This window comes from Pipra filicauda, unplaced genomic scaffold (genome assembly GCF_003945595.2).
Source record: "Pipra filicauda isolate LSUMZ 115617 unplaced genomic scaffold, ASM394559v2 scaffold211_size2331000_pilon, whole genome shotgun sequence".
NCBI lineage: Eukaryota > Metazoa > Chordata > Aves > Passeriformes > Pipridae > Pipra > Pipra filicauda.
Window position 1 is genome coordinate 594,423 of NW_024104323.1, and position 26,629 is coordinate 621,051.

Genomic DNA, 26,629 nt, shown 5'->3' on the forward strand with positions numbered 1-26,629 from the left:
ACATGAAGAGAGTCAACATGAGTCTCAAAAAATGATTTTGTCTGTTAAAGATGTTTGATTTTCCTTTTTTCTTTAGAAAAAAATCAACAGCAATTATCAAATCATTCATTCAGCCTAGTCTTGGCAAAAATCACAGCAACTGTATTCAGGAATTCAGTAAATTCTTGAAATTTTGTAAATACAAGTATCCAGAAGGAAGTCAAAAGCTTTACAAGCTTTACCTTTCTTAGCAACTTCCATTTCTTCTTCTGTCCAGCGGGATGTCTCCACAGGCTCTGTAGAAGCTGAAAGAAAAACAAAGACACTGAGCAGAGAAAAGACCAGGATTCACTATTATAGCACCAATTATGCATCCCATAGTCAACAAATCTATTCACATTATGGCTTGCTCAAGTCACTTGGGAAAGCTGCTCTTGTCAGAGGGAAGCAGTAAATCTCCATTAAACCAAGTCAGAGATATAGGAGGAACCACCACAATCTCAGCAGAGAAAACTGTTCAAAACTGTTCTGTCTACAAAACTATGATTAATTGTCTGTCAAGTAAGTGACTTAGCTGTATTTATCACTACAATTTTATTTAAAATGTCAATAATTACCATCAACTACTAAAAGCAGCAATCCAACATGCTCTAAGCTAGTTCAATCCTGTTTCACTGACTGCTGCAGAAAGGACTGGAATGGTTATTTATTGGTGAGTGGGTGTCAAGAAATCTACTGTTCTTACATTCACTGAGTCCCCACTTGGACAAATGGAGAAAAATAAAAGAAAACAAAAAAACCCAGTAAGTAAAAACAAGCAGGAAACTAACAGTGATGCAGTGCAAAGTGCTTTTCATTCACTCCTCTGGATTTTATATCATCCTGTTTAAATTTCTGAACAGCACTGACCTGCACCAGCCTCCTTTTCCTTTCCATAAAATCTACCATTACGCACAACATGGAACACAGACCCTGCAACAACTTCCATTAACAAACAGCAAAAGTGGGGCACTATAAAGTATCTGATCCACCAAAAAGCTATTTTGGATTTTCCAGAAAACCCTGCAAAAACGGTTATAAAATGAAACAAACTAAAAGCAAAACCCCCTATTGCCTCAGTCTAGCTGCTGACAAAACCCACTGCACCAACTGAGCAGGAATGCCCACCACAATCTCTGAGGTTTAGTTATACAAGAACTCATTTGCCCACTTACTCTGTTCTTTAGGATATTTCAGAATATCTGAGCAACAAGAGTTGTTACAAGCTCTAGAACAGCACTGGCCTGTAACTACCCAGCTGAAGCACAAGGAGCAACAAACTTTGCCACAGCAGAGCACTGCAAGAAAAAAAAAACCTGCTCTGCCATCCTGGATAATTATTTACCAACCACAAAGTATTCTGGTATTTCTGCACCACCACAAATTAGGTCAGCCTTTTCCAAAATACAGCCAGAGACTGCATTGTGTTTTTTTAAGCATATGAGCCAAGAAAGTTAACATTTTATTTTAAAAAAGCCTTTTGCCATCCAATGCAAAACCAACGACTTGCTAAGCTCTATTTCAGCTTATGAAACTCCCTGAAGTGCTCAAATATCAGACCTACTTATTCAACAATATTCTCTGTGAGCTACAGCCTGTAAGTCAATCTGTGCCACGGGCACCTGGAGCTCTACAGACCCGTCACGAACCCGCACAGAGAGAAAAGGTGGTTACCACAGAAAGGCTGAACTGCCTTTTCTCCCCCTCACACGGTTCTGACAGTCATCTGATCACACATACACTATTCATGAAGTCACGCTCGTGAAGTTCAACAGTTCTGCACAGTCACAAAACTATAAACAGGGCTAAGAATAAAGATGTCACACTGAACAGCAAAAAAGAAGAGCACTGCATGCCCGGCAACCAGCCCCGTGCCAGGGAAGAGCCTGACGAGCAGATGGGTCCCCGTGTCCTGCAAATGCTACTCACAGGGTTCTGGTGGGGGTGGGAGAGGTGGAGGTGGTTCTTCAGTGGCTGCAGCTGCAGCAGCATTTGCTTGGGCAGCTTCATTTGTCATTGATCTGGTGATTCTGCCCTTACGCCGACCTTGGCTGTTGGCGGTTTTTCGGCCCCGAGGAGCCGCCTGCTCCCTTTCCTCAGTTTCCTCTGGTGCAACTTCAGTTTTGTCCTTTTCTTTGGTATTCTCTCTGGGAGTAGTTACAATATGATTCAGTCACATTCAGAGAGCCACTGCGGGCCGATATTCCTGAATATCCATGTACAAAATACCCCAAACCACCCCCAGCAAAACTCCACGAACCCAAAAGATGCCTTTAGTGAGAGAGAATTCACTTACTGCCCACAACTTTGAGTTGCTGGAGAGTAACACAGATTATCAACTTCAAAGAAAACATGAACACTGTGATAGAACATATCAAAAAAGCCCAAACCAACAAGATGCAGAGATTATTACATACACAAAAAATATAAGCCCATTGCTTTTTCCACCAGTCTGATTAGGTCAACAAGACAGAGAAATGTGTATGTCCAAAAAAATACTGTTTAATGCACAAAACCCAACCTAAACAGAAATAGTTTTCAGTCCAGATTTCACTATCAGGCTAATGCAAATCCTGTTCTGATCTTGGCAAAAAACTGCAGTCTAGGGGGGAATGAATGTATTTCAGTATATATACACTTACTTAGATTCCTCCTTCTCATCCTTCTCCTCCTCATCTTTCTTTTCCTCCTCTTTTTTCTCTGATTTGTCTGATTTTTCCTCTTCTACCTTTTCTTCTACCTTTTCTTCTTGAGAAGGACGAGCAATCTGTTGCTGAAACAAAATGGGATTTAGGTGGTAACTCGATCACAGAAAGGTGCAGCAACTTGGACTCGGGGCAGCACAAACTGATGCTGCCTCACCTCCCACTTGATAATTTGGTTACAGTCACTGCACAGTGGTCAGTGTAACAGTAGAATATCTCTGCCAAAACCCATCACAGCTCTCTGCACCCTCAAACAGAACAAACACAAGGCACTGTCTCCCAGACTTCAGAAGTCCCTTCAGCCACAGAATGTCCAGTTTCTATGTATTAACTATACATCCTCTCCATTTATTTTCTCTTATGTGTCTTTTGCCCCACTCAGATATGATATTTTATGTTATAAATTCCCTGGAATACAGGCTGCTTCTGCAGCATGAGCACAGAGGTGACCATGTACAAGGAATACATTGGCTGCTGTGCCACACTAAAAATGAACAGCTACATTTTAAAAGTGCTCAGGGAGGTCTGACAATGTAGTTAATGGTGTCGCTCCTCTCAAATTTTATTTTTAACTTCGTGCATTTTAAAATAGTGAAACATGATCTCTTACAACTTGGGAGCAGAAGGTCTTGTAGCACGAAAATTATGACCAGCTCCAAGTCACCTTCTCAAAACTGTCATTAGTAATTAAGGAATATAATTGTTAAAAAAAATTGGGTGAGGAATTTAAGACTTACATTTCCAGTGAATTTACAGAAAGAAAGTTATAGCCTAGAATTATTAAAACACCAAACAAAAATGTCTCTGTTGAGATGACAGTTTTACAAGCACAGCAAGCACTGTGTTTGTATCAGATACCCAGAGTACAAGTAACAATTCATGGAAAGAAAAGGACAGAACTACAAGATTGCTGTTCTAGAACTTCATTAACTCAGAATTTACAATCCACTGAAAAATTCCTCCAAATTGGCTTTTCATTTTCACAGCAGAATCAACCTTCCAATGAGTGCAGCAGCAGGTGTCACTGTTTCCCTGACAAAACTGAGGCTGGAAATAGTCACAAAACTGACTTGTTTTTGACATTTTAATAATGTGAACTGGAGCAGAAACCCCAAACACTAACCACTATCATTTTGCTACAAATTAATAGCATTTAGGATGCTGGCATTACTTGATAATGCAAAATTTTCCTTCAAGCAAGATGTCAGAGACAGGCTAAGATGTCTGGAAAGCAGGGAGTTAAAAACCCTGCATTTTCAGAAGCAAATTCTAAAAATTTTAAAAATAAAATACGTATTTTAATTTTAAAAAAGAAACATAAAATATGCATTTAAATTTAAAAAATGTAAAAAATGTACTTTACATTCAATCCACTTACAAAACAGTTGTTGCAAATCCTGCTCTTGCCCGGCTAACTTAACATCCCACTTAAAAATAACTCGGTTCTCTGTTTCGCAGGGAATTTATTGAACATGCAGAATCAACAGGTCTAGTGCAGGTTAAACACAAACCTTCAAGCAGTGGAGGCCTCGCTCAGCGACGTACCTGCACATTCATCTGCTGTCCAACCTCCCACCGGCCACCCGAGGGGACGGGCTTGAACTCGGGGCACGGGGACAAAACCCACCCCAGCAGCGACATCACCCAGCTCTTCAGCGCAGGCTGCCTGACCCAGCAACGTGTTTATTCCAGGAAATGGTGTCATTCTGCCACTTAAGCTGCCTCCAGCAGTGCTGCCCCTCTCACATACACCCTTCTAATCCGCCCGGAGTCACCGGAGGTGATCCCCGTCACACACACGCGGCGAATTTCTGTCTGCTCACATCAGTGCCCCGCGGCACCTGCTGCCCGCCGACAGGGCTGAGCCTCACACACAGCCACCCAAACACATCCTGCACATCTCGCCTACCAAATTAAATACAAAATTTTACTTCAAAGAAACCTCCTTCCAGTGAGTTATTTAAGGAATTCTCCGTAATCACAGAATCACGGGATGGTTTGGGTTTGAAGGCACCCTAAGGATCATCTCATTCCAACTGCTGCCATGCGTAGGGACACCTTCCACTAGACCAGGTTGCTTCAAGCCCTGTCCAACCTGGCCTCGAGCCCTTCTAGGGATGGGGAAGTGAAACCATCACATAGCCATGCTTTCTCTCAATTCTACGTTAAAAACTTGCTCTTCGTTTGACAAATTTTGGGTTAAGACATGCTTGTTTAATCAATTCTGTGACATTCTAGAACAGTTCAGGCAGCATTTTATAAAAAGTATTTTCTAGACCTATTTGAGGACAAAAATGCATCAGAATTCAATTAGCTTTACATCTCCTCACATCCTCAGTCCAGCATTCAGCTTCTCAAGTGAAAGCCCCCACACTGAAACCCGAGTCAAGCTGTGCTCACTACATTCTCTGAAGGATTTCACCATCATCACTGTGATTAATCTCTTCTCCACTTCAATATTCCACTTGCTAATTTACAAAAATATATGAACTCTTAAGAGTCTAAGCTGAAGCACCTGTTATTGGCATAAGCCCATCCGGGAGCACCTCATAAATCTTACATGACTTGAGTTTGCCAATCAGCAAGAAAGTTTCAAGTTGCTACTGAGAGATATGAAAAATATCAGCTTCAAACAAAGCTGGGGCATGGGAGGGGGAAGGGGGTGAGCTGCATTCTGCAGCTGTAAGATAAAGTTCTGCCCAGCCAGGCAGTTCAAGTGCTTTTTTACCAGCTGTTACAGATGTTGCTAACTAATCATTAATAAAATTAAGAAATACAAATACAATTTTTCATGCAGCGTTACTAAACATGCCAACTACAAGACTTCTGAATTTCAATTAAATTTCCCACTCAGAGCACTGAGGGTATTTCCTTGAGTTAGGAAGTATCCCCCAACCCTCTTCAGAGCTAAAAGCCTGGCACTCCCCTGCACCCTCAGCAGAGCACACATTAAGCCTGTTGCAGTTGCCCAAAGTTTAGTGATCTGCTGTGGTGCTTAATGTGCATCAACAACCAGCAATTAAGAAGTACAACTCTGCTAAAATTCAGAGAGCAAGTAATTTGAGCTGAAGGAACCTTCAGTGTTCCAACTCACGTATTCAGTTACTCGCACATAAATCAGCATTCACAAAGTCAGGCAGAGCACCTTGGGCTTCCCTTTAAAATGAGCTAAGTTCACAAATCCCTGCCCTTGTGTCTGAGGCTGGAAATAAAATCTTTCTGGTTTATATATGTTGTCCAAGGAAAGCAACCACTTACAGATTGAAAAGTCCATCCAAATTTTGAATTCTACCAGTTCCAATATTCTAAAGTTGAATAATGTGGAAAAGACATTTAAATATACAGTAGTGGTCTTCTGAGTATCTCAAAACTTAGTTACACTGCACTACAGCTGAGCCAGCTGTGTCTCCTCACCCTTAGAACAGCTGCAGGAGAACAGCACCCAGCAAAGATCTCACTCAACATGTGACATTTCCTGTGATCACACCAATCTCACTTCACAATGGAATAAGACACAGAATCACTCCAAATGGCAGCACTACCCGTGTTAGGGGTCCACAGGGATTGTCCACATCTGAACAATCTTTATTTCTATATTCTCTGCATTTGCCATACATCCAGACTCTAACTGCAATCCTGCCCCATCACTAGTTAAACAACTCCCTTCTCCTACTAAAAAGCATTACAAGGCTTAGAAAATCTAACAGAAGTCCTGGCAAAATACAGGTTATTTCCAGTAATTTCTCCCATCACAGCAGTTCAAATTAGCCAGAGCAGAAACTCCAACTAAATCCTGTGCACAGTGACAGTGACCTTATCCCAAGCAATCCATAATCTGTGAGTACAGACAAGTCAGTCTCCCATGAGATGACTCTTCTGGTAGAACATCAGCCCATAATCAAAAAGGTTTATGTACAACAGCACCACAGGAGCACGACCCAGGGGCTGTTTCTACTGAACAGGATCAACTTATCAGTTGAAGCTGTTTGCAGCTATTTTATGAAAAAAAAATGCATTTACTGGGACACTCAGAAAACTTCCAGTATCTAAACAGAGCATTCACATACCCTGAGGTGTAATATTTACTGCATTTGCTGTTTTGCAGTGCAGATCTGTGCAGTCCCAAAGTCTCTTTTTGTGTGTGTGTGTGTGTTTTCCAACATCCACATTAACCCTGGTAGCCCAGCACATGTATTTATAAGGTTTTGGTACATAATATGCTGCTCTTTTCCTCTCCAAAGACTTCTAAACGAATAATTCCTGAATCAGCAGAATTTTTTACTTGTATGCATTAAACTGGGCTCGCTCTTCTCCCTGTGAAGTTCCAGTTTGACTTTGAGCCTGACCACCAAATAAAGATCACTATTAATTTCTGCCTTTTGACAAACACTGACATTATGAAGTGATTATATATTTTCCACTGCAAGTCACATGCTAAACCTAATTTCTGATGGCTCCAAATAGGATTTAATGATGGATTCAACTTCAGTGTCTATGGCAGGGTCCTCAAAGAAAATGAACTGTCATATTAAAACAAGTAACAAATGTGCAAAGGAAGAAGATACTTCACAGAATCAAAACCAAACTAACCAAGATCACCCCTGAAGTCAGGATTACTTAAATTTTAAAAGGGCAAGAATGCAGTAAAGGAAAAATAATTATTTCCCTCCCATGTATATAATATATTGCTATATCAGATAGGGAAACAGTTGTAAATATGAAACAATAAAATAGCAAAACCCAAGTGATGAATAAATTCAAGATACCTGGTTTCTTCCTCTGCGTTTCCCATAATTCCTTCGCACAAGGGCTTTGTAATTTTCATTTTTCTTGGTCAAATAATAATATAATACACAGTCGGGAACATTCTGAAGCAAAAAAAGCAGGAGAAAAAAGGGTTTTACTCCTATTGAAAAAGGAAGTTTTTAGTTTTTAATTTCTCAGAACGCTTACAATATTCAGCCCCTAGACTAAGATATAACTATTAGATTTGATTTCTCAGCAGGGAAGTGAATTCATGCACAAATATAACAACATAACTGTGCATAAAATTACAGTGTTAAACACAAGTCTCGTGTATTTACAATATCCCTCAGCTACTTCTGCCTGCATGATTTAATCCATACTAGATAATCTGCAAGTTTAAAAGCTTTTATTTGCCACTGCAGCTGTAGGCATTTGAGATTCTGCTGTAAGTCTTAACAAATCCTAATTCTCCATTACTTCTGACAGGAATTCTGCAAAATCAAGTCCTAAAGATCAAAATCAAGTCCAAAAGATCAAAGTCAGTTCCAAAGACTAACTGAGCCAGCAGTAGGATTCCACTGGCTGGGAAGGTGGTGGGCAGATTTCTTAGGGTGAGCCCAGCAGCTCAGCAGAGGCAAGGATGTCCTCCCTAAGCAGTGAGGTAGTTAAAGCTTTACCTGCTTCAACAAGAGAACATCCAAACTACACCAAGGGCCATTTTCCTTTTTCCTTGCCAATAGTGGCATTTCACCAACTTCTGTTAAATGTTTGCATACACTGATTGTGTTACTGATCAGGGGTTATAAAATGCAGGGGTTAGTCAAAGCAGTAACTTTTTTTGGACTTAATTTTTTTCCAGAAAGAGAAAATGGTGCTGGGGTGAATGACTTACATTTGGAACATTAGGGATCCCACCCTAGGCTCTACTTATATTCAAAAGTGTCTTACCTTTCGTTCCAGGTAGGAAGCAATTAGACCAAAGTTCTTGGGATGTTGGACAAACCTTTTACAAATCAGAAATTATTTCAGTTTAACAACATAATCCACGATCAAATAAGCAAAGCAATCTTCCAAACAATCTGTTCCATCACAAGCCTTTCATTTGCACGGCTGAAATTAGTCTAAAAATCCCACTTCTCAAATTGTGCAGATTTAGAACTAAGCATTCAAAATTACCCATCAGCTGATGTAATGAGATCATGGATCTACTCTTCTCATTTTAATCTTTCCACAGAACTAAAGGACTTTTGAGAGAATTTTGTTTTTAAGGATTAAATACATGCGAGCCTACTCTGCTGAAAAGTCTAAAACTTTTGCAGTATTTCTTACATCCAACTAAGAACATTATCAAATATTATCAATATTACTGCACAAAAGCTTCAGCATTTGGCTGATATTCACTGTGGGGTTCAGCATTTCATCGTCATCACGATGCAATAAAAATAAACGATAAGAAAGGTTCATTACTTTTCCTTAAAAATCTCTTTCTCGTGGTCGGTCCAGACATTCATGAACTGTCTGTCTTTATAAACTTTCATGGGATCCTCCATCAGACCATTCATATTAATAAACTTCACTCGTCTTTGTTCTGCGTCGAACATCATGGGCGGGATGACCGAGAGCTGACGCATTTGCTTCTCATTATTCTACAGGCAAAGAACAAAAGACAAAGTAAAGAGCACAAGAAGTTGCTACTAATGTTTACAGTTCTTGAATTACACAACTCTTCAAGCTCCCCCACAGGACACATTCACAGTCAGTTTGAAACTGCTTTTTGTACACGGCTTAACTCTTGTGGAAGTTGTCGCTCTGAACATTCCCACAATCAGCTACAGGGAACAGTGTCACAAGTGATGAACAACTAAAACAGTGCAGGGGTTTAGAAAGGAAGGGTTTTCACGTGTTTGTTACAGCTGTAAAAAAACTAGGTTGCAGCAAGCCTGCAACGAGAAAAATCTAGGGCAGATACAATTAGAAAGCAAAACTCTCAAAAGAAAAGTATTTCTAAGACCTGTTTCAAGCCAAACTTCACACAGATTCTATCAAACCATCCTCAAGAGGTTTCTCTTATCAAAAAAAAACAAATCCTCTGCAAGAAACCTTTCACTGCCAATAAAAGGATATTTATTGGCTGTGCTCCCATAGCAAAGAACAGACAACAGCCTCACCTCCTGCTCCGAGAGTCCATCAATGATTTCCGAAATCTCGTGTTCACTTCTAGCAATAGTTGCTGAAAGGCCAGCCCCTCTTTGGCCAACTCTGGAACGAGGGGAAAACAGAAGGAGTAAGGATAAAGTGGATATGAGCTATATCTGCAGATTTTGTACACCATGACAACCTTCAAAATTCCTTAAAATCCTGCTCCCACCCTCTTAAATCAGGCAGGACTGTTCTTTCTCAGTCTCAGAGTACAGACTCTGTCATGTCCTGCCATCTCAAACAACTGCTCGGTTTTACAGGTGAATTTGCAAAGCTCAGCAGGAAGGACTTGCTTGAGTCAACACAAAAAAAAAAGGTGTTACCACCAATTCCACTGCAAGGAGGTGTTTTAGATAAATTAATGCTCTTCGCTGAGTATGAGAAACATTCATCGGTGGCACAGAAATCACCTTAATCACCTTAATTAGTACAGTTCATTCACTGTGAAGGAGCCTATCTTTTATTTTTTAAAAGAAATCACACTAAAGTCGCCTTTCATCAGTTTGGTCAAGTTACTAATACAGCACTGAGGCTTGTTACAACAAAGGAAAATTGTGAATTAAAGGGGAGAGCCGTAATTTGGAAGAATTTTTCAGCTTGTGATCTTTACACTTAAGGAACATCATAATGGTAGATCACAGCACGTGGATCAAAAAGCATTTCAGAGATGAAAATCGCTGCTAACTGGAGAGACAAAATATCTGCATTTGCTCAAAGATTTTATGGAATTAATCAATTTGCACAAAACCTGATAAAAAACCCCTTGGTATTTACACAGCCATGGTATTACAGCACAGCTACAGACAAAGATGCCACTACATCAGAGAACAGAAATACAATGTAAAGAGTTTGCAATTACAAAGACATGATAATATTCTTGAAGTGAAAGCTCCCTGTGCGTGGGATGCTGTTCCCATTCTGTTTCCCTCTTTCTTTTCTGAATTCCTCAAATCTTGCAGCCTTCACAGTATATTGCAAACTCTCTGTTTTCCCCATGTTTTATGAAATAAAGTATTGTAGGCAGATGGTTACAAGAGATGAGATTAAATCTTCATGGGGCTTGAACTCTCCAAGGTGTATCAAAATGATTTCAAACATTAGATAAACAGATTTTAACACAACTGAATCAAACTTGACCTAATTCTGATTTAAAGCACTGCCTACAGAACTGCAGATAGAGTGAACTCTCAAATGAATTGCACTTCATTCCTTTTTAGATTTCTTGTACAGTTCCCATCTAACAAATGTCTGATAGATTAAAATTAAGTAATAAGGAGTTAATTGTCATAGCTTGCATATTTCAAAATGCAAAAATGTCTGGAATAAAATTACCTGGTAAGTACAACAAAAGATCAGTCAAACTGTTAATTTAGAAGACAAATGGGTTTTGAGTGTGTAGGCTAATGAATACAGGGATCATGGAATACAGGAGTAACAGACACCCAGTGACAGAAGAATATTAAGTATAAATTAGGGTGTCTGCCCAAAATGAACAGGCTCGTGTGAAGCTGGTGCTCCAATTATCTTCATTCCAACTCCACAAACCTCTTTTTGAGCACCACTACCTAACTAGCCTTTGCTAATCAGCCCTTTTCCTGTGTTTCTTTTGGAAAATATGAGGTTTCTAAAAACTTTTAAAGATCTAAAAAGGGAGCTAGGAAAGGGACAATGTGGACATCGCTCTGGCAGCCCAAGAGGACACCAACTGATGGGGCTGCCACTGCTGCCACAGCTGATGGGGAGGGACAGGGAAGGGCAGATAAAGCCATGAAGATCCTTGGGATGTGAGGTGAAACTTGAACTCAATGCCACGAAACAGAGTGAGCAAACGGAAGAACATTTGACTTTATCCTGGATGATACACTAATATTCTGCTTTAAGGAACACAGTGATGAGCAGAAAACTTCACTATTAAACCGAAACAATATTACTATAAATAATTCTAAAACTTAAAATCCAAGGGATGTTTTGCAGGAATGTTTCAAATCCATGACAATACCTTTGGAATCGTTCTTGCTGTTCCCTTTGCTTCCGGATTTCTGGGAATTGTTTCTCATAGTACTCCCGTGTTTTGCTCTCCTTGGCTTTCCTGCGGGGATTATTTTCTATCCTGTCCACTTTTTTCTCCCATGCCTCCATCAGCTGATCATAGCGTTGACAGATCTTCTGTTCCTGTTAAATTCCAAAAGTAAACCTTGAACTAAGCAAAACACCCCAAGTGATGAGTCCATGGAACCTGGGCAGGCTGCAGGAATGGTGGCCTTACCCGCTGTTTTCTCGCATGGTTTCTTCTTTTAAAGAATAATATCAGCTTTTTCCTCATCACCTGGTTTCTGGAAAACAAATTTAGGGGAAAAAAGTGAACTATTCATAAGGATCAAGCACTTCAAAACTCCTCAACAAAAGCCCTATCAATTTTAGATGCCGGATCATTATTATGAATAGTATTTTCAGGGGTAGAAAACAGGACAAATTCCCAATGAGGTCTAGTTATCTAAATCACCTAATACTGTATTTTTTCAGAGAGGAGATTCTTGAAGATGGCTGGAATAAGCAATTGAGACATAAAAGATTCCAATTTCAAGCCAGCTACTCTCCTTTGCCTCGAGAGAGATAATATGCTAAAATGAGTAAATTTGGTTTATGCTATGCTTTTAGGGGGGAAAAAGTATTTGCAATTCAGCCCTAAAGTTAAGAGTTTCACAATACATTATTCAAGAAATAAGTACTTTGGAACAAATCTATTTGATGGAGTAGAGCAAGAATAATTTTTTTAGGAGAAGTTTTTAAAGGACTTAAAAAAGTTAAAGCCAACTTTTATGATTTATTTTTGTCTTTAAATCAAGAAGAAAAGTTAGTGTTTCCCTCTGCCTTCAGTACATGTAATTCATGTCCTGCAGAACTGCTTTACAGCAAAGAAATCAGTTACAGGGACTGGAAGCTTTTCACTATGGTTAAAGCTCACACATCCTATTTGGAAAACACAAAGATGAAAAATGTGAGTGAATGTTTAAGTTTAGATCCCTTAAATGGCACAATGACAAGATATTAAAGCACTCACGTTTTGATGTTTTCATGGTAGACCTTTGTGTCTGATGGTTGGTTGTAAAGTGGCTGCAATTTTGGATTAGAAAGACACACTTAGTACTTTTCAATTCATGTAAATTTATAAGTATACACAGTACATTTAACAATATTTTACTATTCAACAGTGCACTCAATCTGAGATGCAGCAATCTGAAGGGACTACAAGATATTCAACACAAAGCATAGATTCATTATTTAAAATTAGATTATAACTACTTATGTACATAGCAGTCCTTCATTTTTTTTGTTTCAAACTATTCTCTCAAACAGATTCAAATCTACTTTAAAAATGACACTTATGCAGCCATTGAACTCACTCAACAATTCACCCATGTATTTAAACACACACTTCTTTTATACATAATCACAGAACTACAGCTGTTCACCACAACACAATTAGAGCAACTGGTAACACAGAAAATATAAAAAAAGTCCATAACTTACCAGTTCGACTTTTGGACCAAGCCCTTCAAAAATCTTGTGAGCTTCTTCTGCTTTTTTCTGCAAATAAGATTTTTTTTGTATGGTCTGAGTAAATCCTCTGAAGTTAATGTCAAATGTGTATCAGAACTCTGTGCCTGCTGCTAAACCCCTGCCTGACCATATGAGATCCTTCTTAACCTACTTCTGCAATGTTGCCTCAGCAAATAAAGAAACTTGCACTTGAATTGTGCAGTTCCTGCTCTGATCTCCATGTCTGGAAGCTGAGAGAGCATAAAAGCAGAACTTGACCTCTGCAGCTCAAAAAGAACATGAACATGCACTTAATAAGTAATACAGCAAATAATGACAAAGAGGAAGAAAGGTATCCAGCAAAACTAAGTATAGTTAGCTTTGAAAAATGAAATGAAGGGACTAAAATTATCCAGCTGCCAAATCTGGGAGTGTGAATCCATGTGTACACACAGACACAAAGTAGGGAAAGGCCCCAAAATGATTTGGACCCTTCCTGGGGGAAGGGGAGAACACGTTGTATGGAACACTTGGGACACAGTTCTACTGTACAAAATCCAGTATTGTTTTTTGCAGGGGGTTTCAACCTCCTCAAATTTTAGAAAGTAGTCTATTGTAATAGAAATTAGCTGTTCCTCTAAACTACAAAACAAAATTGGGAAATTAAACAAACATGTACCACTCTCACAGAAGATCACAATACTTTCAAAACCCCCAGATATCCAACTCCCTAATCTCAAACTACCACGGGGAAAAAAAGGCAGGAAGCCCTTTGCTACTGTTGGCAATATGTGTGTTTTCTCACCACTTAAACAACACAAGCCCACAGTTCACCTCTACACTACTTCTGCCTATCTGTCCATTTATCCAAACCTGAAGTGCCAGAAGTCAGAGCTTATAAAGAAGGCACAGAATCTTACAACGTGTGCAGTTTTTTCCCTTCAGCTCATTTAAACATAGAGTCTTCAGCCAAGCTTGTGAGCTTGATGTGAGGAATAGGGAATTCAAGATACATTTCTGAACCATTTTTCATATCTACACATGTACACATATATATATGTTTCTACATGTGTTTATGTTTGTATCTGTATATATCTATCTCAGCACAGGGGTTTAAGGATGAGACCCACAGCTGTGGGTCTTAGAAAACAGAAGGATCCTGTGACCAAGAATCAAAATGTCATGCAAGTGTCTTTCATTTAAAGAAGTAAATGAACATTAAAAGAAGGGTGGGCAAGTCAATAAAACACCAGAAGCAGAACTTGCCCCAGGGAAGTAAATGAAGGCCCAACGAAGTGCAGCCCACGGGGTCAGTGCCAGCCCTGCTCAGTGAACTGCAAAGGCCACTCACCCGGTTCTCATCGTAAATAATCTGGACAATGCTGCGGTGCTTCTGTTCCACTGGAGGAGGGGACACGGGCCTCTCTGGCTCGGGAGGCTTAGCAGCTTCTTCTTCAAGTTGTTGCTAAGAGACCAAAGAAAGAGAATCAGCCATCCAAACCCCATCACCCCCACCAGTAATTAGTCACCAGAGATAAAATATGCATCTGATCAACAGTTAGCACGGCCTCCTACTTCGGTCTTTCACTCACAAGGAATGAATGAAATGGTTTAAATGCCCATAGGGATGATAACAAGGCTATTTTTTGTACTGTTGGTAACTCAAATTAACTGTTTACGAGACTCACCAGACTTGTTTCAGCCTGACATTTAAAGCCACCGTCACTTCATAATTTATCATGATTAACTTGAAACAAAAATATGACCTTTGGAGAATGGCTACACCAGACCTGCCTTCTCACAGGGAAAATAAGCCACAGAGCTGCCTTTCTACATTGCAGATGTTCAAGTGCCATCATTACTACTGTCTTATTGTTTAAAAAGGTACAAAAGTCCTTCTAACACTCCACAGAGAACATAATTCTAAATTGCACTTCACAGCAAAAATAAACCACTCCACATGTATTAAAGTTCCAAGACTGTCACAATACCAAACAAGCAAAAAAAGACCAACAGCAAAAACCCACCCTGTAATACTTTCCCAGCTCCTACACTGCTGTGATTTACTTCCACATCAAACAAATCTGGTTCAGCAATACCTCCATTTTTTAAATATCCTTCATCCATACCTGCCACAAACATACAGCAAAGAACTTCTGACACTAGGGATGCATCTTGCCACAGTCCTGGCTAGATTGTGCTCTAAGGCTGCATAAGAATTCAAACCCTAACATTTTAGCAGAATGCCATAAGACTCGGGCTCAATTATTGCAACAGCAACTTTGCAATTTTTTTAAAGTCAAATCATGTACAAATGTGCACAAATGAACCTTCAGAGATGAGATACACTTGCTGATTTTGTGGAAAAGTGAACAAACAAAAAGATAAGCATCATTAACACACAGACAGGTACTCGGTGACATCCTTTTCTGATTTTCTGCTGGAGGTCACTTTACAGGTCATTACAATTCAGACATAATTAAATGCTTCCAGACCATAAAAACACACAACTCCCCAGAGCTGTCTTTTTGTTTTCCTGGACCTACAAGTTAACAAATCCTACAGCATAACTCTCATTTCCTCCATTCACACTAAAGAAAAAAAGTAAAGCTGGCACTATTTCTATCTGGATCTTTGAAAGTCAGAAAAGGAAAAGGAAAAAAGGACTTTGTTTTTGTCAATGAATAACAGATGCCTTGATTGAAGGGTGGGTTTACTTGGCCACAACACTACTGGGAAGGCAACAACTGCTGCCAGCAAATATTTCCTTTGCTTCCAATGGCTGAAGTGCAGTTCTCTGATGCCAATCATAGTCAGGACCATACAAAAAAAAAAAAAAAAGTGGTATTTCCTCCTTTATTTCTCTGCTCTCTGTGTTTATTCACAGCCCTCCTACTACACTTCCCCCAAGGCTGACCTTAGCTCCAGATGTTAGGATCTCTTGCTCCTGTGAAAGCAGATGATCCAGGGACTTATGTACAAGCTCTGGTTTTGCAGATGCAGGCAAGGGATTCTCCCCTTGCGCAGACTGCGAAAGAAGAAAGGTGATACCCTCCCCTCGGCCAGCAGGCAGCTCTAAAGCTGAAATTACAGTCACAGTGCCCTTGTTTCACCAGTCATCTAACAGCAGTTTCAAATATAAAACCATCTATTGCTGGTGTTCCTGTGTGGCTTTCTCCTACTTTCAAAAATGTTTAAAACAGCACGATGTCCAACTTCTTTAAAACAGCAAAATCGTGCACATAACCTTCCCTTTTTAAATCCTTCCCTTGGTTCATGTAACCACAAAATTCACCACCACCAAATGAAGTTTTTCCACACCTTTTGCACTGGCAGATACCAACAGCAGTTGTTAGCTCTGCTATGCTTACTTGCTTTTTCTTCAGTTTAAGGATTTGCTGTTCAACCTTCGCAATTTCACGATCTACACGGTCCATGCTCTGGATCAATTCTTCCTTTGACAGCTTAGAAGGTGAAGCATTTTGGTCCTCCCCACAAGGCTGACCAGAAATTGGAGAAGATGGTCCCTCATGCTTTCCTCCAAAAGCTGGGTCCTTCCATGGGACAGGAGATAGGGGAGGAGATTGGGAAAAATCAGTCACATGGTAACACGGGAATGAGTGCTCAGTGACCAAACCAGCACCCAGGAAATAACAACAACTTCCAGTTATCTATATCTCTGTTGAGAAGCCAAGTGAAAGTTTTAACAATGCACTAAATACCTTAGAATTAACTGACAGCCCATTTATGATACTGTGATTTCGAAGCCCACCTTTTAAAAAAAACACCACACTGCAACATTTACCTTGGAAGTAAAATAAGATTAAAACGTCTCCCTTTTTAAAATGTAACTTCATAAATGAAAACAGTAACTTTTGTTTTTAAAGAAAGGGTTACTTAAGAGCCACTCCTCAATAATCTCATAAGCTGATGAGGATATTCTTGAAGATAACCATGACCAGCTTGATAAAGCACATCTGGAGTTAGTTGTGGTTATAAACGTGAAGTTCTCTTGAACTTAGCTCTAATATGCAGTATCTACACTAGAAAATATCCACCCCAAACTACATTGTCCTAGATTTACCCAAAATGAGACAGTGACAAGTATAATTAGTGTTATGTAAATAAGCAGATTCATTTCAAATGCTTAAAAGGGGAAAGGGGGTGGAAGGAAGTATTTTGACTATTCAGTACAAATGTTAATTACAGAAAAAATGGACTTGTATGCATTTGCCAGCAGCTTTCAATTGAAAAACAGAAATATCTCATGCACTATGCTATAATCATTTTACAACTGAGGTTTGAGTGACTTAAGAGAGTAGTGGCAACTCAGAATTCCAGTCTTTGTAATGTGTTCGATGCAGACTGTATAAAAACAGTAACACTGACTCACCATCACGGCTTCCCATATAAAGCAAATTTCTGGGGTTAAAGAAAGAACCTAAACAAATAAAAAAATCACCTAACAGAAAAAATTGCTTAGCTCACTGCAGCACAGAAAATTACACCTTCACCATCAACACAGAAAGTGGCTTTACCTTCTTAATATCTGCAGATCTCAACCCTTCCTGCAGAGGATGTACTAAAGGCAAGACAGTAGCTGCACTGACACGCTGAAAATGGGAATCAGAGACTTGTTCAAGACGTGGTCGCTTAGATTCCAGTGAATCATGATCTGTCTGAGATGGACCTGGATGAAATTGCTGTTCATATCCAGTTCTCCTTTCCTGAGGCCTAATATACAGAAGAGATAAACCAATAAAATATATATTTTCGATACAAGAAAAGTATTTGGTGATCCTCAGCCCTTTTGACATATAAAGGAGATTCAGTTTAGTGATGCTCCTTCTAAATAGCAGGGCAGATAAATACAACAGTTAAGATCCACTGGAAAAGAGGAAGTGAACTTGAATCTTAAAAGACCTTGTTTAAAGGCACTCCTATCATTACAATGATAGGAATTTGTACCCAGATTACAAATCCTTAAAGAACTCAGCACTGCTACAATGAGATTGTTCAAATCAAAGCTCTGATTCAAATTACAAACACCAAAAAAAAAAATCCATGAGAAAAATTCAGCACTATATTCCACTGAAGATGGCCACAACAGCTCCATTATTTCAACTTTGCAGTCAAATAATTTTTAAATATACACAGAACGTTTGGGATGAGCCATGAGTCTATTTGGAACTTGAGCTCTACTAAAATGCTACTATATGACAGAAACAGTCATTGATTCAACTCATGAGTCATTTAAAGGCTCCTCCTTCTCAGAAAAATGCACAAGAGCAGCATCCCTCCTGCTTCCCAGTGCAATGCACAGGATGGCCACAAAAGAGCCTCATATGCTTCCACGTCTTCCTATGAAGTGCCACTGAAGAGATGACAGCAGCTTCCTGCAGCCCAAATAAGCTTTTACAAATTTACAGTCTGGGGAGGTGATTTACTACTGCTATAAACTCGAGTTTTGAGAACTTTAAAAGCTGCTACGATTCTCAGCATTAAAACAGAGCCTTACTGACATTTTGCTGACAGGAGATGAAGGCAATAGGCGAGCCCCAGATTTCACTATCATCGAGTTATTTCTGGGAATATCCTAATGAGATTTTAAGCCAGACCAGTATTTACATAACATTCATCATGGGTATTTGTTCAGAACCAGATCAGTCAGTTATAGCCAAAATAAACTGTGAGCAGTAATCCAGCATATAAAGTTGCTCCTACAGATATACTTACTGAGAGTCCGAGGTAAAAAGAGGTTTTTACAAGCAGTGAGTGCAAGAAAAAAAGAGGTTGTTACAGGCAGTAACACTTGCTTACAACTGTACATCAGCAGACTAATACGCTTAAGAACTGAGCACATAAATCACATTTTCACCTCTCCCCTAAACAGAAGCATATTCCTAACATATTGCTAACTTACTACAATCCAGTTAATATAATTCTAATCTGTAGTGGGTTTTTAATCTTCAAATTTGATGTTCAGAGTACATTCAATATTCTTCAAGCATATACTCACTCTGTCTGAAAACTTCCTTGAACCTACCAACAGCACAGTAATGATGATGCACACTGAATATTCCTCAATAGCCACCACGAAATGACCCATTGCACTGAGAGGGAAGATATCACTGAAGTGAAAGCAAATTACAACATATGATTGACTGTAGCTGCCCATTGCACATGTCCTCAGTTAACCTGCTGGCCCCAGATCAGTCGCATCTCCTTACATGAGACAGGAATGGTGCATGAGACTGACAGAAAGGGCATTTAGAACAAATGATCTGACACTCAAGTGTCCTGCTAAAAGCAGTGTACACTGATTTACTTCTCTGTGCCTAGAAGTCCATTTGGTGCCACATCTCAGTGTTTCACAGTTCTTACAACTCCAATACCCCATTAGCTCTGTTGTTCCTTACTTGCCCAGCCACACAGACACCATCTGTTGAACAACCAGGACTAATTTAAGAAACAGAACAGGCAATAATCACAGTGCAACAACTCCTGCACTCGTTGCTTCTGCTCGGCAAAATTAAATTATCCAAAGGTACAAACTTCACACACTTTTAGCCCAAGCAGCATTGAAACATTTGCAATGTGCACTGGGATTCTCGAAGTTTCCAGACAGTGCTGTCAGGAGAGGTGTGGGAAAGTGAAGCACTGTCACTTCCTGCCCCAGAAACAAAGGTATTAGTTAAGCCAGAGGGACCGAGGAATTACACAACAGCTCCACCACTCCCACAACAGGGGAGCACCAATGGGGGTCAGGCATTCAGATAAAAGCTGTGAAAGTCAACAAACCTTTCCATTTAAAAATCAGAGCCAACTCCACAGAAAGCCCTGGCTCTGAGGAGCCCGGTGTTCACACACTTCCCAAGCAGCCTCTCACCTGTCAGAGCCCGGGTGGAACTCCGAGAGCAGGGAGGGCCTGCGCCGAAGCTGCTGCTGCTGCTGCTGCTGCTGCTGCAGGAGCTGGGTGGCCTGACTGACTTCCAGGTGGGAGGAACGGTAATCGGGAACCGCGAATTCCTAAAGGAAACACACTCCTGGGGTTAGTGAGAACAAAGGTGAGGAGACAGGACCATGATCGTTTCCGAAGATATTAAACACAGACCAACACCAGATCGACCAAGTCTTATTCCAGCTCAAAAAATAACGTTTGCACACGGCAGTTCTAAAGTTTTGAATGTTTTAAACAGACTAAATACTTACACTAAGAATTCCACCTAAGCCGTTAACAACTTCTAACAAAACACAAATGAGTCAGCAGCAGGTGAATATCCTCTAAAAAATACCCTTTAAAATCAGTTTTGCACATCCAACTGCAACATGGTAAAACGGGAATACACTTTAGCAACCTCGAGGCAATTTCTTCTGTTATCACCTCAAGACATTTTTACATCAGACATTATTAATTAGGATTAAGAGTCAAATGACTGGAGGATCCAGTTGATGGAACGTACAGAGTGAGGTACAGGACAATTTACTTGTATATATGTATATACTTGTTTTTAAAAATTACATGCAGCTGGCATTAACAAAGAGAAGCTCTATAACACATGTAATAGATCATTACCCATAAAATTTAGTTTATGTAAATTATCTAAAAATAAACATGAAGCCAATAAGCTCCAATTCTTGAATTTCCTTTTGCAAACATGTAAGTAGAATAAACCATCTAAAGTGTCTGTAGCAGGAGGAGAATTTCATTAAAACAAGGGAAACCTGAACTGTTGTAAAGCCAACAGCTGGTCCTCCACAGCCCACATGAGCACAGGATGGGAGAACGAATGCTCAGCAGAAATGACCAAGTAGGATACTCTTAAAAATCTATTACTCCCATTCTGGCCAGCAGAACACAGCTGGAAGCACCAGTGCAGCTGCTTCACACAAAAAAAATTTAAAAAAATCAGCGTAACACAAGTTTTTGCACATTCTCCACCTTGCACACAATTTTGACAAGTAACAGATTTAACTCACAGAGAATCCAGACCAATACTGCAACAAAAGTTTGTGAACAGAATCCCTACTGAATTTATTCAAAAGTGAGAAAGTAATGATAAAACCATGAGAAAGTAGATGATGAGACCAGGAAGTTTGTATTAATTCGCTGTGATGAAGATCATGGAATGATAAAACTCCGTTTTCTGTCCAAAAAAAAAGGTAAAAAAGCAGACACATATGTAACCTTGAAGAAGCAAAATGCAGTGCTTCAGAAAAAAAAGGAGAGCAAAATAAAACAAACCAAAACAGCCCATAAGTATTTATGTAAGACCCTGGCAGCAGCTCTCCCCAGCGGGGCACACTGATGTGCCACTCGGTGTTCTCGAATGCGGGTGACTTGTGTTACATCAGATCAAAAAAACAAAAATGATGCCATTTGGCCCAGCAAACATGTGAATTATCTCCTTGCCGAGCGTGTGAGCCTCGTGTCCCCCCCTTACCTGCTGGTGCCGGGTGCTGGGGAAGGTGTACTGCACAGAGTGAGTGGGGTAGCGGCTCTGCTCCGTGCTGAATGCTCCTTGGTTCGGAGGGTAGCCTGAACTTGACATTATCAGGGAAGAAGTCTCCACAAAGCTGTGAGATCAAGCCCAGCAAGCAACCATGTTTCTAGGAAACCGCCTAAAGGAAAAAAGATCACTGATAAGCACTGAAGTACCAGATGTACTCACAATACATTACAGCCATAGTCACCTAAGCAAAACAACCATTACCAGTAAAAGCTTTTTCCTGATGTATTTATTTAATAGGTTACTCCAGTCTGAAACATGTTAACGGGTCTTAAATGGGCTCAAAATGAGACATGTCAGCATTGTCTACACAAAGATTTGAGGATTATATTGTCAATACATCACTTTACCAGTTACCAGTCGAATTAGGAGGATTTTAAAAGAAAAGTAGGTCACTTTAAATAAATGTTGAAGAGGTTTTAATAGTCTGCAGTTGGACTCTTCATTTACAGTAAATTTCTTTGGCACAACACGAAATTCACTTTCATTTCTTCTACAGAGTTTTTGGATTCTATGAACAGTTTCTTACTTTCAGATTCAGGAAATCTTAGGGCTGCTTCACTCAGTGTCACCTGTGGCTCACTTAAACCACAGTGGATTAATCAGGCCCTACACACCATTACCATCCAACAGCAGCATTACTGAAGTAGTTGGTAAAAAAGGCAATTATAAAGCAGAAAACCAGCTCTGCTTCTACTGCCAGCATAGTTTGTCTCATGCAGATGTCACTGAATACACTATGAAGCCTTAAAACAATCCTGCTTAGTTGACAATCAGTGACTACTTTGCCTCTCCTGCATTGTCCAGCTACAGGTGAGCAAACACTGAACCACAAATTGACTGGGGAAGATTTTAAACACTGCAAAAATCCAGACAAGTTCATTATCAAAGTCAGAGCGTGCCTGAGGCTGGGGGTCGTTTCAGCTGCTGAAGATCAGAATACATTGATTAAACCCTGCAACCCCATCAGTGCTTTGAGCAGGTAAATTATGGCTCTAAGCAAAAAGTGGGACATAAATATATTTTGAGCAGAAAGTATTTCTCTCTGATGGCTCCAAAGATGTGATCCTTGGAGCCTATGTATTAAATACAGAATCCTATCAGACCTGGAGCAAATTCTCAAGCTCTTGTCCAGAGCCCAGTAGATACATCAGACCTTCAAATAAGTCACTGTTGCCCCCCCTCCTCAATGGCTATGTTTCAAAGCACATAAATCTGCAGCCTTTCACAAATGTCACCTGTAAACTTACACTTCTGAACTGCATTTTCCATCAACAGTCAATAGACAAAATCAGCTCAGGAAAGGATCAGACACAGCAAGCTACACATACAGATCTTAAAGTATACCTGACATACTTTATCATTCCTGTTCTGGTTGGGCTTTTTTCCCCCTAATTCTCCATCAAACAAAGCTTTACATGTTGAGCTATCAGAATAATGAGACAAATTTAACTCTTTAACCTGATTTTCAGATATGAAAAATCAAAGAAAAAACAACAATTTCTCTATCAAAGCAATACTACAGATCACTAGTTGTGTGCTTTATATTACCCATACATCTATTATAGTACCTATAATTCATATCCAAGTGACAAGTTCTCACAGAATTCTTCCCCATTAACATTTATCATGCTTCATCATTCACACTGCCTTCCTTAGAGTGCAGCTTTACTCTGTGATGGTCTGATGGGTCTGAGTCATGTGCTTTCCATTTAATCAAGGAACAGTGTCAGAAAGCCAACACACGTTGTGAGAGCTGCAAGGTACCCCTGAACACTCCAATGGACTCCTAAGGCACAGCTACAGCAAAAAGAAAACACTGGATTTCTCTTTCTTACAGGGACTTTCACAGAAATTAATACTATGGCATAAAGCTGTCAGTTCAATCAAGTGTTTATTGATGTGACAACTACTCCTGTCACAGGCTGGTGAACATTTATCATTAACTGAACAACTGGCTCAAAGAATTTAAGGTTATTAAAGTACAAATCTTAACCTGATGAACTCCTGATGCCCCAACCTGTGCTCCCTCACCAGCTTCATGTGTAGTTTTCATAAATACATGGAAGGTGACTAAATAGATTTTATACTTTTTTTTATATGCATACATATATATATATACACACATATATATTTATAAATATTATATATATACAGATGTGTATATATAATATATTTATATCTATCTGCTCCACCTCAAAAGCTTTAGTGAGGAATAAAGACAGTAATGCTGGCTGTGAGCAAAGCTCCTCCAGCCCACTCTGCTGTGCCTGGTGGGTCAGCAGAAGGCATTCAGGGAGCACATACCAGTACTTTTCCAACAAATTCTCCAGCCTTCTTTCTAGTGGCTTCCAAGACACAGCTTGTGGCTCAGAGATTCCCTGAGTCAGAGCTTTGCAGTTTAAGATCTCTTAATGGATGCAGAGGGGATCAGGAAAGCAACCACTTGAAAACCACACACAAATACAGGCCGAGTACTGCACGATTCAAGGTCCTTTCTAGTTTCTCTCAGTCAAGTTACATCTGCTCCTTATTTTCTCAACATTCAGTCAAACCCACAAGTTGATCATTAACCCAGGTGCTGAAAGTTCAATCCACTCTCACTTCCTATGGTGCTATAAAGGCCATTTCTCCATTCACAAGAACTTATGTGTACAGAGTGTTGGGTTTGTGTTACAAGTGATCATCTGGAAATCCTCATTGATATAGAAGCTTCCACAACCAACTGCAATGAGAGATCCTGTCCATCTCTCCAGATTCTGTGCTGGAGGTGGAAAGATGAGGGGGAGGAAGGGGCCATGGAACACAAGCAAGAACATCCTTCATCCATCCACCACTGTTAAGTTAAACCCCCTCATTACAACTTAAACCCCCTCATAACCAACAAATTTTACACAAATACACAGGCAAACACTGAGTCTAATGACCTTCCTCCTGAGAACTGCAAGTGTGATCACATTCAAAGCACCATAATTGAATTTTTTTTTAAAGGGAAGCAAAGAAAAGTTGCCAGCAGAGGAAGGCAACAAGCAGAATTCGAGATTATAATCGTGGTCAGTATGAAAGGTGAGAAATGCAGAGAGAAAAAAAAAAGAAAAGAAAACATGAAGTTATCAATGCTGGAGGTGCATTCTTCTTCCTCCCTGAAGGAACTGGCACAACAGCAGCAGAGATAAGGGGGTAACAGTAGAGGAAAACATGTGGTCACATATTGGCAATTACAAGGTGTGGAGGGAACTGAAGGCTGGGGATCCTGTGTAGGATCTCATTCCTTTCAAGACAAAATCCCCACTGTAGTACAGAACGTAAAATGACACTGAAGTACAATATTCCCTCCCTCTAAGCCTCCTTTTCCTGTTACAGACACATCCACGTGCCTGCACACTCTCCTGATTTGACCTCCCTACGTGCCCCTGCAGTCCCCCCTTTATCTCCCAGGCTCCTACAGCACGAGCTTGTTTATCCTCTCTGCCATACTGGGGGGAGGGGGTTGAATTTTTTGCTGATATCTGCCAATAGAATTACCATCAATATTCTGCTCATCTCTCCCTGTCTTACTGCCTTAATTCTGCAATTGTGGATCTAAGTGCTTGACTTCAGCTCTCATTTCTCTGCAGGCAACCTCATGACCTGACATGTAAAAGCATCTGCCTCTCCCTTCAGCATCTGCTCCCGTGTCTGCAGCAGACACAGATTATTCTTCATCAATCCACTCCTTGGTCAGTGAGGGCAGTGCCAGCTTCCTGCTGTAACCTCTCCAAGTTCCATACATCCCGATTATGTTTAAATACAGCCATCCTTTTGCATAAAACTGGAACTGTGTGTGTAGACTGTAAACAACCTCATCCGGGCTTTCCTCCCGGCTGTATCCTTTCATTAGTCATGACAAACCTCGTCCTGCTCTACCCAAATCCAACCAGAATCCTCCTTTAAAGTTCCTCACTGTTTATTAACTCTCTCTGCCTCTCTGATCCTTGCACTGGTTCCCTCTCCTCTGCCAGAACAGAGGCTGCTCACCTTCCTTTTCAGCACCCCGACAAATCACAACATTAGAAATCAGCTTCCAACTCTGCTCAGTCAATGACAGCAAGGTCCTATTTTTCAGACAAGTATTTTTATACCTTTTCATGTTACTCTGCAAATTTCAGAGGTTTCTCATATAAACATTTACAGGAGCTGTTACGGACTTTGGAATTCTGCCTTACATGCCTCCCAAAGATAAAGATGGGTCGTGAATACTTTCATACAGCTGACAATCAGGCTGGAAAATTGTCTGTCTCACCAAATACTGACAATTAGAAAGGGCAGAAAGAAATATTTCTTGGTTTGCAGTTCAGAACCCAGACACTGTGCACTAATGTCCCATTTCACTGATATTCACAGACTGTGGAAACCCAGTAGCATCAAATGGATAATACTAAAAAGAAAATAAAAACTACAGGACAAGTAGGAACAAAGAATCAAAAAACAAACAGCTAAGTCTGAAGATACCTCGCTGAGAAAAAGCAGTGACAAGAGTAAAAGTTTCAAGAACTGTGAAGAGATGCTTGGCCTTGTGTTAATTTGAGCTTCTCAGGCAAGGAAATGATTTAACAATATTTATTTCTAAAGGTATGAGGATACTTCTCTCCTTGGCTCAAACTACTGAACAGATCCAATTCAGAATTCCCCTTAAAAGCTCCTGTTCCCACTTACATTGACCATATGCAGGGAGTTTTGAACAAGTCAGAAATAATTTGGAACTGGATATTATAATGGCAACAATCAGAGTGTAATTTCAGCTCCATCTCCAGAACTCGGAACACTTCAGAAAGAAGCAGAAGTCCGTACAACCTTCAGCAGACAGGTGGGAAAATGAGTGACAGAAAGGTTAAGAAATCTGTCAGAGACTCCCCAGGAAACAGTTAATGT

The 26,629-nt window shown here is 40.0% G+C and overlaps 1 protein-coding gene across 2 annotated transcripts in view; it reads right to left on the minus strand.

Moving 5' to 3' along the window:
- NCOR1 (nuclear receptor corepressor 1) overlaps nucleotides 1-26,629 on the minus strand; it is a 60,606-nt gene that overhangs the window by 25,225 nt on the left and 8,752 nt on the right. For both annotated transcript variants that reach the window (XM_027744066.2, XM_039381036.1), the window contains exons 2-17: nucleotides 21,653-21,830; nucleotides 20,098-20,237; nucleotides 17,747-17,942; nucleotides 16,580-16,762; nucleotides 14,560-14,673; nucleotides 13,200-13,256; nucleotides 12,730-12,782; nucleotides 11,935-12,001; nucleotides 11,668-11,840; nucleotides 9,638-9,728; nucleotides 8,937-9,115; nucleotides 8,418-8,472; nucleotides 7,490-7,591; nucleotides 2,661-2,791; nucleotides 1,948-2,165; nucleotides 222-284 (exon numbers count right to left, since the gene is read on the minus strand). In XM_027744066.2, the coding sequence (XP_027599867.1) occupies nucleotides 222-284; nucleotides 1,948-2,165; nucleotides 2,661-2,791; nucleotides 7,490-7,591; nucleotides 8,418-8,472; nucleotides 8,937-9,115; nucleotides 9,638-9,728; nucleotides 11,668-11,840; nucleotides 11,935-12,001; nucleotides 12,730-12,782; nucleotides 13,200-13,256; nucleotides 14,560-14,673; nucleotides 16,580-16,762; nucleotides 17,747-17,942; nucleotides 20,098-20,237; nucleotides 21,653-21,760 (1,930 nt within the window). In that variant the 5' untranslated portion in view covers nucleotides 21,761-21,830. The remainder of the gene's footprint in view (nucleotides 1-221; nucleotides 285-1,947; nucleotides 2,166-2,660; nucleotides 2,792-7,489; nucleotides 7,592-8,417; nucleotides 8,473-8,936; nucleotides 9,116-9,637; nucleotides 9,729-11,667; nucleotides 11,841-11,934; nucleotides 12,002-12,729; nucleotides 12,783-13,199; nucleotides 13,257-14,559; nucleotides 14,674-16,579; nucleotides 16,763-17,746; nucleotides 17,943-20,097; nucleotides 20,238-21,652; nucleotides 21,831-26,629) is intronic.